This window comes from Podarcis vaucheri (genome assembly GCF_965113315.1).
Source record: "Podarcis vaucheri genome assembly, chromosome: 1".
NCBI classification, from domain to species: Eukaryota; Metazoa; Chordata; class Lepidosauria; order Squamata; family Lacertidae; genus Podarcis; species Podarcis vaucheri.
In genome coordinates, this window is record NC_138759.1 from 25493667 (window position 1) to 25509541 (window position 15875).

Here is a 15875-nt window from a genome sequence, read left to right on the forward strand (position 1 = left end):
CACCACTGTGCCAGTGGAACAGCTTCCATGTCCTATACATGCTCAGCCCAGGATGGTGAGGGGGAAACACAACAGAGTAAATAAGAAAATGAACGGCATAAAAATGACGGACAAACACCTCTGGAAATGCAACCAAATGTCACTGATCAGGGATTGTGCCAACACCACCACTGCTTGCTGCCCATACACAGTGCCAATGGGGACCCCCAGTGCCCCCCATCACAACACACAAAACACCACAGTGCTCCAAATCCATCAACCCCAGTGTCCCAGTCACCACTGACTCCAGTACTTCCTGTCCCAGGCAGAGAGTGCACACAAGGACAAGAATATAAGACTCCACCCAGGGAGGGGAAAAGCTCCTTTGCCAAGTAGCCAAAAGAAAAGGACTAGGATAGGAAACAAGGGCAACCACAGAGATATGCATCAACAGCTGCAAACTGCAGCGTCTTCCTCCATAGTACATGGGGAGGAACAGAGAATGCACCCCCCATTACCCTTTTGCATGCTGTTTAAAATGTCATGTTAAAAAATAACCAACTTAATGCCTTTTTTCAAAAGAGTCTGGGTGAGCCAATATATTTGTTCAGCTAACTTTTTTTCCTAGCTAAATTGGAGGAAGCATGTTTAAACACAGATTATATTAAGTATAAAGAAGAATTGTTGAGGGGTTAGCATGGCTTCTGCAAAGAGAAGTTCAGACCCTTCAGGATTGTGAGCTCTTTGAGAGTGTCAGTCTTAAGCATATGAATGAGAAAAACGCCAAAGTTGGGCAATGCCTTTATTGGGACCAGCCAAAATGTTGCAAAAGTGTGGCGATCTTTCAAGTTCTCAATTAACTTCAATGGGTGAGTAAAACATAGTTGAAATACAACCTGCAGAGAATTTTAGTGCTGCTAGACAACCAGATTGTTATTTTGCTGTGGTTGAGCCAGCCTGTGGATAGCTGTGTGTTGATGTGTCCTCCATTTAAAGCATTTTTAAACCAGGCTCATTCATCAGTTACTCTGCACAACCCATGTTTGTTTGTTTGGTGTTTTTTTTTTAAAAAACACTCCCAAGGACACATTTAAAATTTATTTCCAAGAACTGTATGCATAAATTATATTAAGTCTGGAAGGCTTGCTTGAATTGGAAGGGATTAAAATAACTGAAATAGATTTAGCCCTTGATGCTCTAAATACACTTTTATTGACACATACCAAAATAATAATAATAAGCAACTGGCAGAGAGAATTGTTATGCTGTGCGATAACCCCAGCAAAAATTCTCTGTACCAAACAAGCATTGAAGGGAATCTGAAACTCCCTTAACTGAGAAAAAGAAAAACAGAAAAATGTCCAGGAATGGCTAAACTTGTTTTGTTAAGAACTAAGGAAGGAAGACGAAAGTGTAGGCTGCTCGCCAACAAAAACTGACACTTATTTATGGAGCACTGGCATAACAAAAGCCCATCCGTCGTGGTAAAACAACAGAGTATTGTGCTGCCTTAAAGACTAACACATTTATTATGGCATAAGCTGGGGTGCACTCCATCAGCTGCTGTATGTTATTATCATGAGTAAATCCAGGATAGTACTTCATATATCTCTGATGCAGCGGACTTTAGTCTACAAAACCTTATGCCACAATAAATTTGCAAGTCTTTTACCAAAGGTGGGGGGAACCTCCAGCCCTCCAGAAGCTCTTGGGTTCCAACTCCTGCTCAGCTCCAGCTAGCATGGCCAATGGTCAGGGGAGATGGGAACTGGGAGTCCAACTACACCAGTGTTTCCCAACCTTTTTTGGGCAACGGCACACCTGTTTAATGAAAAAAATCTCGCGGCACACCACCATTAAAGCCCCGCCCCGTGACGTCAGCGCGCAGCGTCACGCTGGGAGGGACGCACGAAAGTGAAAGTTTTTTCCCTCCCCCTTGCCGGGGAACCTCCAAGCTTTGGGGGTGGGAGGAGGCAGCAGAGCGAGGGACTGAGGGACGGCGGCAACTGAGGCGGTGGCGGCTGTTGTGGTGGTGGCGGCGATAGCGGGCGGAGGAGGGGGCGGCGGCGGGGCTTGAGGAGCCGTCGCCGGGAGTTGCTGCTGCTGTTGTTGCTGCTGCTGCCCGGACATGCCGGCCTCCTCCTCCTCCGCTGTCTCACGCTCCTCCCTTTTGCACGCGCTGCCCCGCCGCTCGGTACCACCACCGCGGAGCCGCCCCGGCTCGACACGGATCCTCGCCGCCGCCTCTCACCGCCCGACTCGCCCGCCTCCCTCCCACGGCACACCAGCCAGCGTCTCACGGCACAGTAGTGTGCCGCGGAACACCGGTTGGGAAACACTGAACTACATCTTGAGAGCCACAGGGTTCATTGTCTCTGCTTTATAGTGCCCTAAGGCTCTGTGGCTGCTTTTGCTGCAATGGGCTAATGTCCTCTGGAAACTATTGCGTCAAGTGATGCCAGGCGTCCAGTTTGTTGTCAATCTGTGTTACGCCTGTGTTCCCACAAAGAACCGATCTGTGCATCTTGTACAGCATCTTTCGATGCCTTAAAAGTAGACACACAGAACTTGTGGTCCTCCGTGTGCTGTTGGACTCCAGCTCCAGCATGGATGGCACTGGGTGGCAGGGGAGGGGGCAACTGCCCACCATGCAAGGAACTCATCCCCCTCTTGCCTCGCCCCCATCGCTGGATTCCTGTCAGAAACATATAATGTGGGACACAACTCGTCCATCTAGAAATATACTTTGCCCCTTCTGTGCCCAATAAATTCCCCCCCCCCGGTGTTTCCAGAACTCCAGTCAGCCCCAACCAGTATGCCCAGTAATCAGGGATGATAGGAATAGTAGTCCAGCAACATCTGGAGACAAGGGGTGCCAACTTAAATAAAATATGAGGGGAGGGAGATAAGCTCTGCCCCGCAGAATTGATCACATGATGTGGTGGGCACACACCCTTTGAATGGCAATGCCCATCAACTGGGGCCCCCCGATCCCCTCAAATATTTTAGTGGGGGGCTGAAGGGACCTTGGCCCTTAGATCTGACTTTTAGAAGACATCTGAAGGCAGGTCTGTTTTGGGAAGTTTTTCATGTTTGATGTATTATCATGTTTTTAATACTCTCTGGGGGAGCTGCCCAGAGTGGCCAGGGAAACCCAGCCAGATGGACGGGGTATAATTAATTAATTAATTAATAATTAGATGCTGGCTCCTATGTCTGGAGGCTCCCAGCTTTACCTCGCCTCAAGACAAGACATAACTATTATTATTATCATCAGTGCTTTTTTTCGGGGGGGGGGACGCATACCCCTAAACATTTTGCGAATCTCTGTACTTTTGTCCATTTACTGTACCGTATTTATTTCCCCCCATTTGAACGATAAAACGGTCATTTTCTTGAGTCAAAATGAGAGTACCCCTAAACATTTTTTAAAGAAAAAAAGCACCGATTATTATTATTATTATTCCTGGTAAGCTTCCATGGGCAAGATACTTTTGCTGCAGCTGGCTAACACGACTCGAGATCGGGGAGGTTGTATCTATTCCACTTTTTGGCGGGAGGGAGGACTATTTCGTTGTCGCCGCTGTGGTTGTTGTTCCAAAGCGACGGGAGCTTCACGGCCGTGGCGGGCGGGCGGGCGTGCAGTTTCCTTATCTTCCTTTCTGGCCATGCCGCCTCCTCCCTCCCTCCTCTCCTCGTTGGAGCAGCAGCTGTCCCATTGCTGACATTCCCCCGGCCGACATTCCACATCTCTGAGGTCATGGGGCTGCAAACATAAGAGGGCTGTGCTTTAATGACCGCGCGCCGTATCCTTCCGCATGGCTGGAGCAAAGGGGAACGCCTCCCTCCGGAGGGGAGAGAAAGAAAGGAAGGCAAGGCAGGAGAGGGAAGAAAAGAGAACCCCGCGCGCTCTCGCGGCGCACGCACGGGCCGCTGGCAAGCGCGGCGTGGAGCGAAGCGGCTGGGGGGGGGGCGCGCGAGAGAGAGAGAGGGGGCGGGAGGCCGTCCTGTGCGCTCCAGCAGTCCGGGGGCTTCCTCTGTCACAGGAAGGCGGCTGGCTGGCTGAGGGGAAGCCTCCTTTGGCTGTAGTATTTCTCCTCCCTCCTCGGCCCCGTGAAATGAGCTCCAGCCTCGGCTTTTTCTCGCCTCCGCTGTTGTTGTTGTTGTTGAGGCAGGAAGTGAGGAATGTTTTCGCTCTGAGAGGAGCAGAGGGATGCAGGCGGCTCTTCGCTTCCAGGGAAAGGGGACCCGAGAAGCCTTGCTGACCTTTCCACTCCCCTCAAAAATAAAAAGGAATACCCATGAAATGGTTTCATCCGGATTGCTCTCCAAACTGCGCCTGGATGGTTGCAGTTAAAAGTCCGCTTTCCTTGAATTGCTGCAACAGGTAAAGGGGCGGCGCGGTGGGCGGGGGGGGGATGCGGGGATGCTGCTTTTGTTTTTTAAAAGAGTTGTTACACATTTATAGTACCGGTTTTCAGGATCTTTTCTTGAATCGCCCGGCCGGAGCCCTTCTGAAGGTGGCAGTGCGCAATGAAGCCCCCAGCGAGCGGATTGGTGCCCTCGGCATCCTTTTTGGGGATGGTGTTCAGAGCAAAACTTGGTTAAGATCGGGCTGCGAAGTAGATCGCGGCGCCCACGCGAAAGGATAAAGGACGAGTGCCAAGGAGTCTCGTATCTCGGTGTCCTTGTTCATTTCTGTATGGCAGGGTCTTAATTGAAACGAATATTTGTTTCTTTAAAACGTAAACGCCCCCCCCCCGTTTACTGCAACCCTGCCTTAATAAAGAATCGCAGCCAGATGGGCGGGGTATTAATAATAATAATAATATCACGAGGCTTCCTTTATTAGAATTATAACACTAAATGTAAGAAGTTAGAAGGATATTTTGCAAGCAAAATGATTTGTTTTACCCTTAGTACAGCTCTGTCAGTGAAACGCTTGCTGTTAGTTCAGTTGTTAAAAAGAGGGAGTGTGGTGGAGATGGTATAGTTTCGTGCATTAATAGGGAAGTTATTTTGTGGGTTGTTTGTACATGGCTAGCAAATGAATAAACAAACTAGTTTTCAGTCCCAGAGCAACTTTCATCCTTACCCCGCCCCCCCCAATTTCCAATAACATTCACTCTTCCAAATGATTTCAGGGGTTGATTGATAAAATGAGGACATAATCTTGCTTTGTGGATTTTCGCCTTTAAAAATGATTGATGTATAATTAACCCAAAGGAAAAACCCTTTTCATTTCTGTGCACTCCAGTTTTATTTTGGCCGTCTATGGAGTTTCTGGGCAACTGGAGAGGAAAGAAGTAGAAGTTAAGTGGGGAAGGTTGAGTCTTTGATAATACTTAAGTTTCTTTAAAAGTATAGGCTAAATCAGAATATAACATCTGAAGTGTTCCTAGACATGCTAAATAGGGAACAATGATTTCAACATATGGTTGATTGGATTTGCTAGTGTTGGCACTAAAGTGCTATCGTCTTACTGAATGCAAACTCCCTTTAATCGTGCAGATAGACATTATTTTGAAATAGGCGTATGTGGCAGCGGTGGCGGTGGGGGGGGGGACGACTAACATGACAGCAGCTGGTAGCAGAAAATTACAGCTGCTAAACAAAGCTTGGTTGTGCTGTGTTTGCAAGAATTGTGCTTGGCCAGCACGAAAACTTGTTGAATAGGTTTGAAGCATTATTCTCCCCTAAGACATTTTATAATTGCCTTTGCTGTTAATGTATTTAAGTGTAGCAATGCTGCATGTGCTCTCCCCTTTGAAAATGATTTATATAAAATTTTATGGGGAAAGTGTCCTGAATTCTCATTGGAGCAGCCTCAGGAAATATTCCCACCATGTATGAACATGATTTATAAATTATTGGGGGGTGGTGGAAGAATTTATGTTTGCTTATGAAGTCAAAGCAAATGTTAGAGCAAATCTGATGGACTTTGAACATAATGGGCACAAGGCAGCCTGATCTCATCCAGTTTTGCTTAGAAGTGAATCCCACTAATTTAACTGAAAACCAGGAGTTAAGCTTGCATAAGATTGAAGGTTTAGACTTTAAGCATTGCTTTGTTCTTCCATTGGAATCAGTACAAGCAGAATTGCTTAACTTTTTGGATTGTTCCGTGCAGTTGAAGGCTTCAGATGCCCAACGTTCACAAATCTTTTTATTATTATTATAAAGACCACCAAAGGTTTGCTAAAATGTCAAAATTCAGTACAGTATATGCCCTCTAACCTGGGAGCTTGCCTCATTTGTGAGCAGACATGTATAGGATTGTAGTGCAGGTTGGTCAGTGCTGAGGCTGAGGAGACTAGTTTAAAAATCAAACGTTTTGAAAGAATGCTTCGTCTTTTAAAATGTAGTCGTAACTGTTTATCCCATGGATAAAGCACTGCAACTGTCTGCAATGGAGAACTAAATGGGAGCCTCCTCAGTAGACTTTATAAGCAAGAAATGGGTTGTAATCTTCACAAATATTTCGAGAGAATAATCAGAATGAATCCTGAAACTCATTTACTCTAGGAGAGTCATAAATAGAACTGCTGCAAAATGCATAAAGCTATGGATTGTAGTATTAGTGGGGTAAGTATTGTTTATTCATGAATGAATGAATGAAGGTGCCATTTCCAGTTGGCTTTGTAATGCTTTCTTGTATGTTTTCACAGTAAAGTGTGTTGGTTTGTGGAGGGGGAAGACTGCATATGTGGAATCACTTTTTTTCAACCTCCAAGTCATGATGTCTAAGACCACACAGAATTAACATGAAGGAAGGTTCTGTTATGTTCTTGCGGCATCCTTTAAACTTAGTAGTAATCCTATTCTTAGCACCAGGTTTATGTTAGGCTGTGTTTAGAACAGGCATTATTTCTGCACAGAAGAAGGTTTGCAATCTGCACTAGGTACTGCTAGGATGATTTAGGAAAGCCTCTGCTAGAATTTGGTTTTGAAAAGAGTTTAGAGCTGCCTCCCCCAATACATTTTTCCTGTAAAAATAAATAAATCAACATGTTTAATTTTTCTTGGCATGGAGATGTAAAGTAACGACGCATGATGATACGCTGTGCCTGTTGCGTTTCTGCCTGTCACACAGCCAGTCTACCAGTTCTGGCAGCGGTTTAAAGGGGTTGAGGCAATGTGATAGGATTGAAGTGGGTGGGAGAGGAACAGTGGATGAGAGCAAAAGTGAGGGAACAGGAAGAGGTACAAACAGCCTAGCAAGTAAATTAGCCAGAGGAGTTATCACCAATTGCAGTTCTGCTTGCCTGAACCCCTTTTCTCCTGATTTTATACATCGTGCATAACTCCTACTATTTTAACATGTGTTTAGTTTCAGCTGTGCATTTGAATGCTGTAGAAAATATGGAATTGATATGGTCCCTGCCCAATAAATTAAAATATAAATTAAGCTTGTAGTTTGTTATTCAATAAATGTCTCTAATTTCCATATAGAACATGGCTTTTTAAAAAAAATACCATTAGTTGCAAAACCCTTTTATCTATACAACATAAACTTGTTACACCAACACAGATTAGTAAATCTTGAAGAGAGTTTGTGTAGTAGCTACAGATGTGAGCTGAGAAAGTTCCCAATTCCACCTAATTATCTAAGCCATGTATTTATTGGGGAGGGATAGATAAGCCCTATATTCTCAGTCTCAACCCTCTTCTTCCCCACCTGTAATATCAGGCTAATAATACTGGCTGAGCCAACAAGTTTGTTGTAAGGATTCCTGAGATCATGTAAGGCAGGCATAGGCAAACTCGGCCCTCCAGGTGTTTCCATCATCCCTAACCACTGGTCCTGTTAGCTAGGGATGATGGGAATTGTAGTCCCAAAACATCTGGAGAGCCGAGTTTGCCTATGCCTGATATAAGGGCTCTGAGAGTTGAGGAATTTTATGTGTTGAAAAAAACGAGCTATACTTTTTTACGGGCTAAGCTCGCCAAATGTGAATGGACATTGTGAGCTAAACTCCTCTTTGCTTTCTCCCTCCGCAGAATTTTTGTCAATGCTTCCTTTGCTCAGATCTTGGAGGAGGACCTGCCACTTTTTGATGGCTGCTGCTGCAGCTGCCGGTTGATCATCTGGGGACTTCACAGCTCCTGACTATTCGTGGGAGGCAAGGCATTCCTGGAAGGCTTTCGGTGACTTCTTGTGAATGTGCTAGGGAAGAAAATGCCTCTGCCTTTCGGGCTGAAGCTGAAACGAACTCGACGCTACACAGTGTCTAGCAAGAGCTGCTTGGTGGCCCGCATCCAGTTGCTTAACAATGAGTTTGTGGAATTTACACTGTCGGTGGAGAGCACCGGGCAGGAAAGCCTGGAGGCCGTGGCACAGAGGCTGGAACTTCGAGAGGTAGGGAACGTGGTGGCAGGCTTGCGGGACTTTCCATCCTGGGATGGAGGCACCATTCAGGGGTTCCTGTTCAGGGGCATAGGAAGCTGCCTTATGCTTGGAGAGACTATTTGCCTACGCTGGAAGGGAGCAGCTTTGCAGGGGAGTGGGTAGAGACCAAGCCAGTCACACTGTTAGACAGAATGAGGCAACAGATATTGGGGGGCAGTTCCCTTCTTTGGAGGACAGAGCTGTGTGGGACATATGCACCCCCTAAACCGGCCAGCTGCCCTCAGTTGTAGGGGAGGAGCTATTTAGTCACCAGTGCCAAAGTCAGATTCAGCTGCCAGTCTAGCTGGCTTCTGTTCCTAGTATGGAGGCAACGGCAGGACTCCATCTTGCCTTTAACCTCAGGCGGCTAAATGTCTTGGGCAGGCCTTACTTTTCCCATCACATATTCTTTTTACTGGAGATGCCAGGGTTTGGGTTTGGGTCAGGACTTGGAACCAGGGATTGAACTTGGGATCTTAGCATTCAAAGCAGTTCTGTTCCTTCCTGTGAACATGTCACACCATGCAGTCCTCTTTGTCAGCATGTACATGCACAGAAACAGGCTTGTGCAAATGAGAGATAAATTCCACAGGTATATCAATGTTGAATCTGTGTTGCAGCCAAAACAACACAGAGTCTTGTGGCGCCTTGATGACTAACAAAAACATTTAGGCACAGAGATTTCTGGATAAGATCCTGCTTCCTCAGAAGCAGAAAGTGGTCACCTAAAAGGTGAAGATAAATCAAAAATAAAAAAATTTAAATTTCTGTTGGAATTTATATATCACTTTGCTACTTCACTCACCCTCAAAGCAGCTTACATTCAACATGCAAATAAAAATATGATGGTAATGATCAGTGTAAGCTGCTTTGAACTTTTTTTTAATGTTGCGTGGGATAAAAGTATAATAAAAGACACATTGCCTTCTTCAACGCTGCTCAGCCCCTGAAATCTCATTAAAAACATGCTGCTAATTTCTGCTGCATTCTGTACTTTAGAAGGCAAAGACTTTTGGTTACTCCATCCTGGCTTGTTGTAAAAACAGCCTGTATGTGCAAAACAATGGCAGGAACTCTTTCTGCGCTTGGGGCTCTTGCCTTTCTATGTCCGCTAAATTGGAAGAGTCCTGAAGCTATATGAAAATAGGAAATGGCCCTGAGTCAGACCACTGGTCTGTCTAGCCCCTGTCTCTGGCTGGCGGGAGCGCTCCAAGATCTCTCCCAGCCTTGTTACCTGAGATCCCTATGGCACGGATGGGGTGGCCCTCCAGATGTTGAACTCCAGCTCCCATCATCCTGCATCAGCAAGTCATGCCAAATGGAGGAGGCAAAGGAAGCAGCAGCAATGTGCTTCATTTGGATCACAAAGTTGCAGGGTCCAACTTTTCAAAGTGCCAAACTGGAGTTACCTTGGTGCGGTGTGTTCTGTTTTGAACTGTGTGTGCACGTGGATCAGTCCTGTTCTCTGTAACGAAGCAAACCCTTGCGCATTGCTCCACATGGGGCACGGGGCATGCTTTTTCTTCCTTCATATCTCTCACAAAGTGGCCCTCAGTGTGTTCAGCGAAAGTGGAGTTCAAGATGAGTCAGCTCAAGGCGTCCGGTTGTTGACGGAGATTTTGCGTGCCTGCGAGCAAGCATCTTGCCTGCACGTATATTTCCTCATGGACTTACCTTAGAACTGTTGCCCCCTTAAGCTTTTCTTCCATTTATTTTCCATTTTATAAGTGTGGTGAGAGCAGAGAGAGAGAGAGAGGAAAGGGTGCCACATAAATAAAGAAAAGCAGGTCCCCACCCACTTTTGGCTCCTGTCCTGTCAACACCTGTTGCAGCTCTGCCAACCACTGCTATGTGGCATTCAGCAGATTGTGCGCAAGGAAATGTTACCCTGCTCTAACCACTACCCCACAGATATTTTTCCCTATCTGATCTGTGCTTCTGGTATCTAGGACAGAGTCAGAATTACGAGGGATGGCAGCAGTGGCATAGCTAGTGTTGCTGAGCGAAGGGTCTGGCCTGCTTTGAATGTATCCGAGTAGAGATGGCTGTTGCGGCACAGTTAAGGGAATATTATTTATGCTTGAACTGTTAGCGGTAGATCCTGCCCTTGCTGAGGAACCTCTTCTGGCACTGACCAGTGCATGCACCCCTTATGAAGGACACTCCAGTCACCTGATCCTCTTTTCCATTTTAATTTGGGTTCTGAAATATTTTGGGAAATGGCAGGAACTCCTCGAAGTGACGTTAGTAAATCAGATCTAGGGAGTGCAAACTAGGCTGCTGAATTTGAGCAGGCTTCCTCACGCTCTCCAGAACACATCGTTGTTCAGATTATTTTGACAAATAAATACTTGTGCAGCAAAAAAAAAGGAAGCAGAGCGATGATGGAATGGGATAGGAAAGGAAACAGAGATAAGGTAGAGAACAGCTCTCACTAAGTGTGAAAATAATATTCTTGGCAAACTGAAAACATGTTGTTTTGCTTCCAGTGCTGTTAATTTTTTTTTATCTGAAACGTTGAGGCAGTTATGTCCACTTTAAATATTACATAATTTTGCAAGACTGTTTACCACATTCCAGGTGTGGGTTGCTTCTGAGGCAACCACCTCAGGCCTGTATTTTCAGCCATAAAGCCACCAGAGGTCTTGCCTGTAATTTTTTTCTTCCATTTTTATCCCAGCCTTTCTCCAAGGATCCTGGGAAGGTATATATTTTATAACCTTTTTGAGTCCACGGCTCGCTTAATCAACTTCATTCTTTCTGCAGAATCCCTGTGGGGCTCAGGAGCCCCTGCCTGCAGAGCTGGCAGCCTCTCGCCCTTTTCTGAACACCCTCTCTTGTGGAGTGTTCCCTCAGCCTCCTTCCCTCTCCCCTCTCCTTGGGAGTCCTCCAGTCAGTTGCTGCTGCTGCCATCCCTTGTCTCTAAGCGTCACAACTTAATTTGAACCCAGGTCTTCTTGGGGGCCTCCTCCAACAGTCTAATCCAGGGCTGGGGAATTTACGTCCCTCCAGATGTTGCTGGACTACAACTTCCTTCATCCCTGACAACTGGCCTTGCTTATTTGAGCTGATGGGAATTGGAGGCCAACAACATCTAGTTCCCCTGCCCTAACTACTATACCACACAGTGATTACAGCGACAAGTCTCTGACCTTGCCTCCTTTGTTCTTTGCTGTCTGTAAGGCATCCTTGAGTTATCTTTGTAGCAAGGTGAGTCCACATGGGCCATGGTAGCTCCTCCGGTAATGTCCTCCTTTCTGGGACGGACAGTACTATTGCTGGGAGGGCCTCCACAGGAACTTCTACCGTGATGCAAAGAAGTATTTTGCATCGTCTCCCATGCTGAGAAGACAACCTAAGGAGAAATAAATGGGGGGGGGGTTAAAATTCACTGAATGGGGCACCGACACCAAGAGGCAGGGAACAAGAGTTGCCAAAGCAAGTTGACGTTGGAGCTAAGAGAAAAGAGCAAGGAAAGTGCAGGAGGGGAGAAGGAGGGCAGGAGGATGGAGCAGGGAGCTTGAGGGAGCAAGCCAGGGCAGTAACAGGAAGCAACCGGGATTAGAGAGAGACTGAGCCAGAAGGCGGCAGATATCCCTGGGGCTTATCGCACAAGCATTTAGTCCGGTAGGCTGGCACAAAATTTAGAATCCGTTCAACTTCCAGGGTGTTAAAAGGAAAATGCAATGGTCTAGTGCAGGGGATAGACAACATGGTGTCCTCCAGATGTTGCTGGACTACAGCTCCCATCAGCCTTAGCCAGTGTGGCCAGTGGTCAGGCATGATGGGAATTGTAATTCATCAACATCTGGAAGGCCACCATGCTAGCTGCCCCTGGTCTAGTCCTTATGGTTTTGGAGAATAGTTTAGTCATTACTTGCAGAAGGCTTAGGAGAGGATGAAACATGGAATAGTTTCTCTTAACAGTCTGTCCTTTTCTGCTTCTTTCTCTTCTACAACTGCTGTGCCACTTTGCCATCTAACCAAAGTCACACCACTCCTCGGTTGTTCTTTCTCCATTAGTGAAACCTGCATATATTATGTAAAATAATATGTGCCTGTTCATCTGACGTAATTCAGCCCTGAAGGTTGTGTTTCTATGCAATAGATTTTTTTAAAAATGCCGCATGCCACCTTGTATATGTTGAAAGCTTTGCTTTTGGTCCAGTCTCCCTCCCCCCTCCCCTTTTAAAAATTATTGTGCACTGTAAACATGATGGAAAAAGCTAGTTTCCTAAAGCAGGGTAGGCTAAGGCACATGTATTGTGCTATTTGCAGAATGTGAATTGCAGGGAATGTAAATACAATCTGGTTCTCTTTTGACACACCCTGGCTAAGAGGCCAAGTGGTAAATGCGCCTTCATTAAATTCCAGGAGTCAGTGTGGGCAGAGTACAGAGATGATTGAATGGAGCACAAGCAAATTTTGCTAACGTAGTGTGTTCAAGAGACTGAACACTCCCTGCAAAAATGCATCCAAAAGCATTTTATACTCGGTGTCAAACTATAGACAGGATGCCAAGTTCCATGTTTCTTTTTAATTCTCTCTTTTTATAGATAAAAAGTTGCCCTGGAAGATTGTGATCAGGAGTAGAGGAGGCAATGGGCTGCACAACCCCTTCCTCTTCTAACATTATTTGGGCCACTGCCACAAAGATTTTCTTCCCTCAAGAGTGAAGATACAGGCCCATTTTGCACATGGTGTCAAGCTATAATTTAGCATTATGTGCATAAGCAGCAGTGAGCCTCAGCTTGGTGTACATCCTGCTCTCTGGTCTGTCTTCTTTACTCCTTTGGTGAAGCTGTGAAAAGATTGGCTCTTCAGATAACTAACTTTGAACTGAGGGAGAACTCTAGTTTAAACACAGGCAAGCCTGGGTCAAACTGTGGTTTATTATCCTGGCCTATAGTTGAAACTAACAATGATTTCCTTCTTTTCTAACACAACAGGGAACTCTAGTTATTTTAGAAGTGGATACTTCCAATTTCTTTGTTGTTACAGCAAAAGAAGAGAGTATGTTCAGGGGAGTATGTGAGCTTGATTCTTCATGTTGCTCATGCACACAACAATAAGTTATGGTCTACATCCAAAACAGCCCCCATTTCCCCATATTTCTACCCCAAAGGCATATGAAGACAGCACAGGGACAATATTTAATGGAAGAGTGGCAGCAGGTTGTCAGGGAACTGACATCGGAGCTAGAGGCGGAGGGAAGGCTCTCAAATGATGCTGGAGAAGGGCCCAGCAGGGAGAGAGGCAGCTCCGCAGATGGGGAAGCAAATCAGCGCAACACCAGGGATATAGAGGGGCTGATGGGGGAATCGGCAAGAGGGCTCCAGGACTCTTCACCGGACACCAGCGGGGAGAGCACGGGTCCTCCTCTACCCAAGCCCACCCTGCGCAGAAGACTTCCGTGCAGAGAGAGTAGGAGGAGACTGGGTGTCAAACAACTTTTATGTTGGAAAAGATTTAAGAAACGCCCACTGACGGATTCTGCTAGCGACTGAGGCAGCCACGAAGTGAAGGGCTGCCCAGACTGAAAGGTTTAGCAAGGCAACAAAGCTTGGAGAGGCAGCAACTTATGCACGAGCAACCCATACACATTACACAGGTGAAAGGGTTAAGCAATACCTCATTTTCTGCTATTGCATTTCTGATCACAGCCTTGCAAGGCTGTGTTCCCCATCCCCTCATTTTAGAAAAAAGACATTACATTGAGTAAAAAAGAGACACACAGTTCTGTGACATGCCTAGCATGGCCCTTTTGTGCCAAGCATCAGGCCACAAAACCAGGAGCCCTTGGGCTGCAGCTGAGGCCTAGCAAAGGGAGCCACTGAGGGTGATTTGTTCTCAGACTTGAGAGCTCTCTTGAGGAACAGAAGCTAAGAGGGATAGCCACCAACTTACCACATGTGAAAATGGTGCACAGGATGGTGAGACTAAAAGTGAAGTCCAGCAGCCTAGCTGTATGACCTGGTGGACCGTGGCAAGACCAACACGGCCCAAACTTGAGCATCTTGGTCACCAGAAACAGGAAATGAAAAGTATGTGCAAGCAGATGGCCCCAGATGCAAATTTTCAGTCTCTTTAGATTCTGGTGTCTGGAAATTTGCAGATACTCTCACAAATCTTGCCTCCCTAGAGAAATGTCTCATTTGTCTGATGGGCTGGTGCTAATTAAAAGATAATCTTTTAGAACATGCATCTGCCACATAGCTAATTAGGTAATAAGTCAGTGTGAGTGTGATTGCTACATCAAACACTATTGCATCGTGGATTTATGGCATAGGCTATGATCCATACACTAATTAAAAAGACTTGGACGGAAGCCTGTTCCACTTGGAATATTGTGACCAGACCTGTTTGTGAATTGCCCATTCGCCTTAAAAGGTGACAAAACTGATCTCCATTTCAAAGCTGTAGGATTGCTCACAAGGACCGTGTATCTGCTTCAGGCAAAGTCTGAATCCAGAACTAAAATGGGTTGCTTAGGAAAAATTCAGACTTTGTCTTAACTTTACCAAGCATCAATGTTATGATAGTAATAGTAATAATAATTTATTATTTATGCCCCACCCATCCGGGTGGGTTTCCCCAGCAACTCTGGGCAGCTCCCAACAGAATTTTAAAAATGCGATAAAACATCAAACATTAAAAACTTCCCTAAACAGGACTGCCTTCGATGATGTCTTCTAAAAGTCAGATAGTTGTTTATTTCCTTGACATCTGGGAGGGCGTTCCACATGCAGTCATCACTTAATTGTGTAGGGCAAATAACTTAAATAAGCAAAGAAACATTTCCATGAAGAATACTACCACGTAAATCAACCAGTTCCTTCTGAAGGTGAATGGAAGAAATTGTCTATGTTCTGTATTTCTACTGTAGGTTAGAAACTTATGCCGAATTGTGAGGGGAAACAATCTCACTTTGACCTCATAAAACCCTTAGCTTATAAGTTATTTCCCCTCAAAAAAGGCTGTTTACCATACCCTAGCATTCCTCTAAAACTGGGCTGTAGTCACCTGTGCTTCTGCAGGCAGGTGAATTATTAACTCTTTAAAGTACAAACCCATATCTTCTTCCTCAAACAAATTTAGGAGAGCTACCCAAGCAGTAGGCATAGCGTGGTGATCTGTTATTGCACCAATTTATTGAAAACTATCATTGGACTTTGGACAAATCCCACTTTGACGACGAGTAGTGGAAACCTGGCAGTCCCTCCAGCACCTTGGTGGGGATGAGGGAATCGCATAAGGCAACTTGCATGGTGCTGAGCACCATTTATGCACTCATTTTAACCACAATTTCCCATCTCTCGCTGGGATACAGTGGAGGGGGTGTTTGTTCCACATATCTTGTTCAGCCTTGTAACGTAGGCTGAGCTCTTTTCCTTGTATTATTCTGAGACCATCTGGACTCAGATTTTAAGAGAAGTTGGTAAAGTTTCAAAACCAGTCCCTTCGTGCATCCATCACTATATTTCACTATTTCCCCCCCTCCCCCAAA

General features: G+C 45.7%; 1 protein-coding gene across 7 annotated transcripts in view; it reads left to right on the forward strand.

The window, feature by feature from the left end:
• The first annotated feature begins 3955 nt into the window (after positions 1-3955).
• The window catches only part of PTPN21 (protein tyrosine phosphatase non-receptor type 21), a 50492-nt gene continuing 38572 nt past the window's right edge, over positions 3956-15875 (forward strand). For 6 of the 7 annotated variants that reach the window (XM_082232354.1, XM_082232355.1, XM_082232357.1 and 3 more), the window contains exons 1-2: positions 3957-4366; positions 7981-8338. In XM_082232354.1, coding sequence (XP_082088480.1) covers positions 8159-8338 — 180 coding nt within the window. In that variant the 5' untranslated portion in view covers positions 3957-4366; positions 7981-8158. Of the gene's footprint in view, positions 4367-7980; positions 8339-15875 lie in introns of all 7 variants that reach the window. The other variant, XM_082232356.1, reaches the window with a different exon arrangement.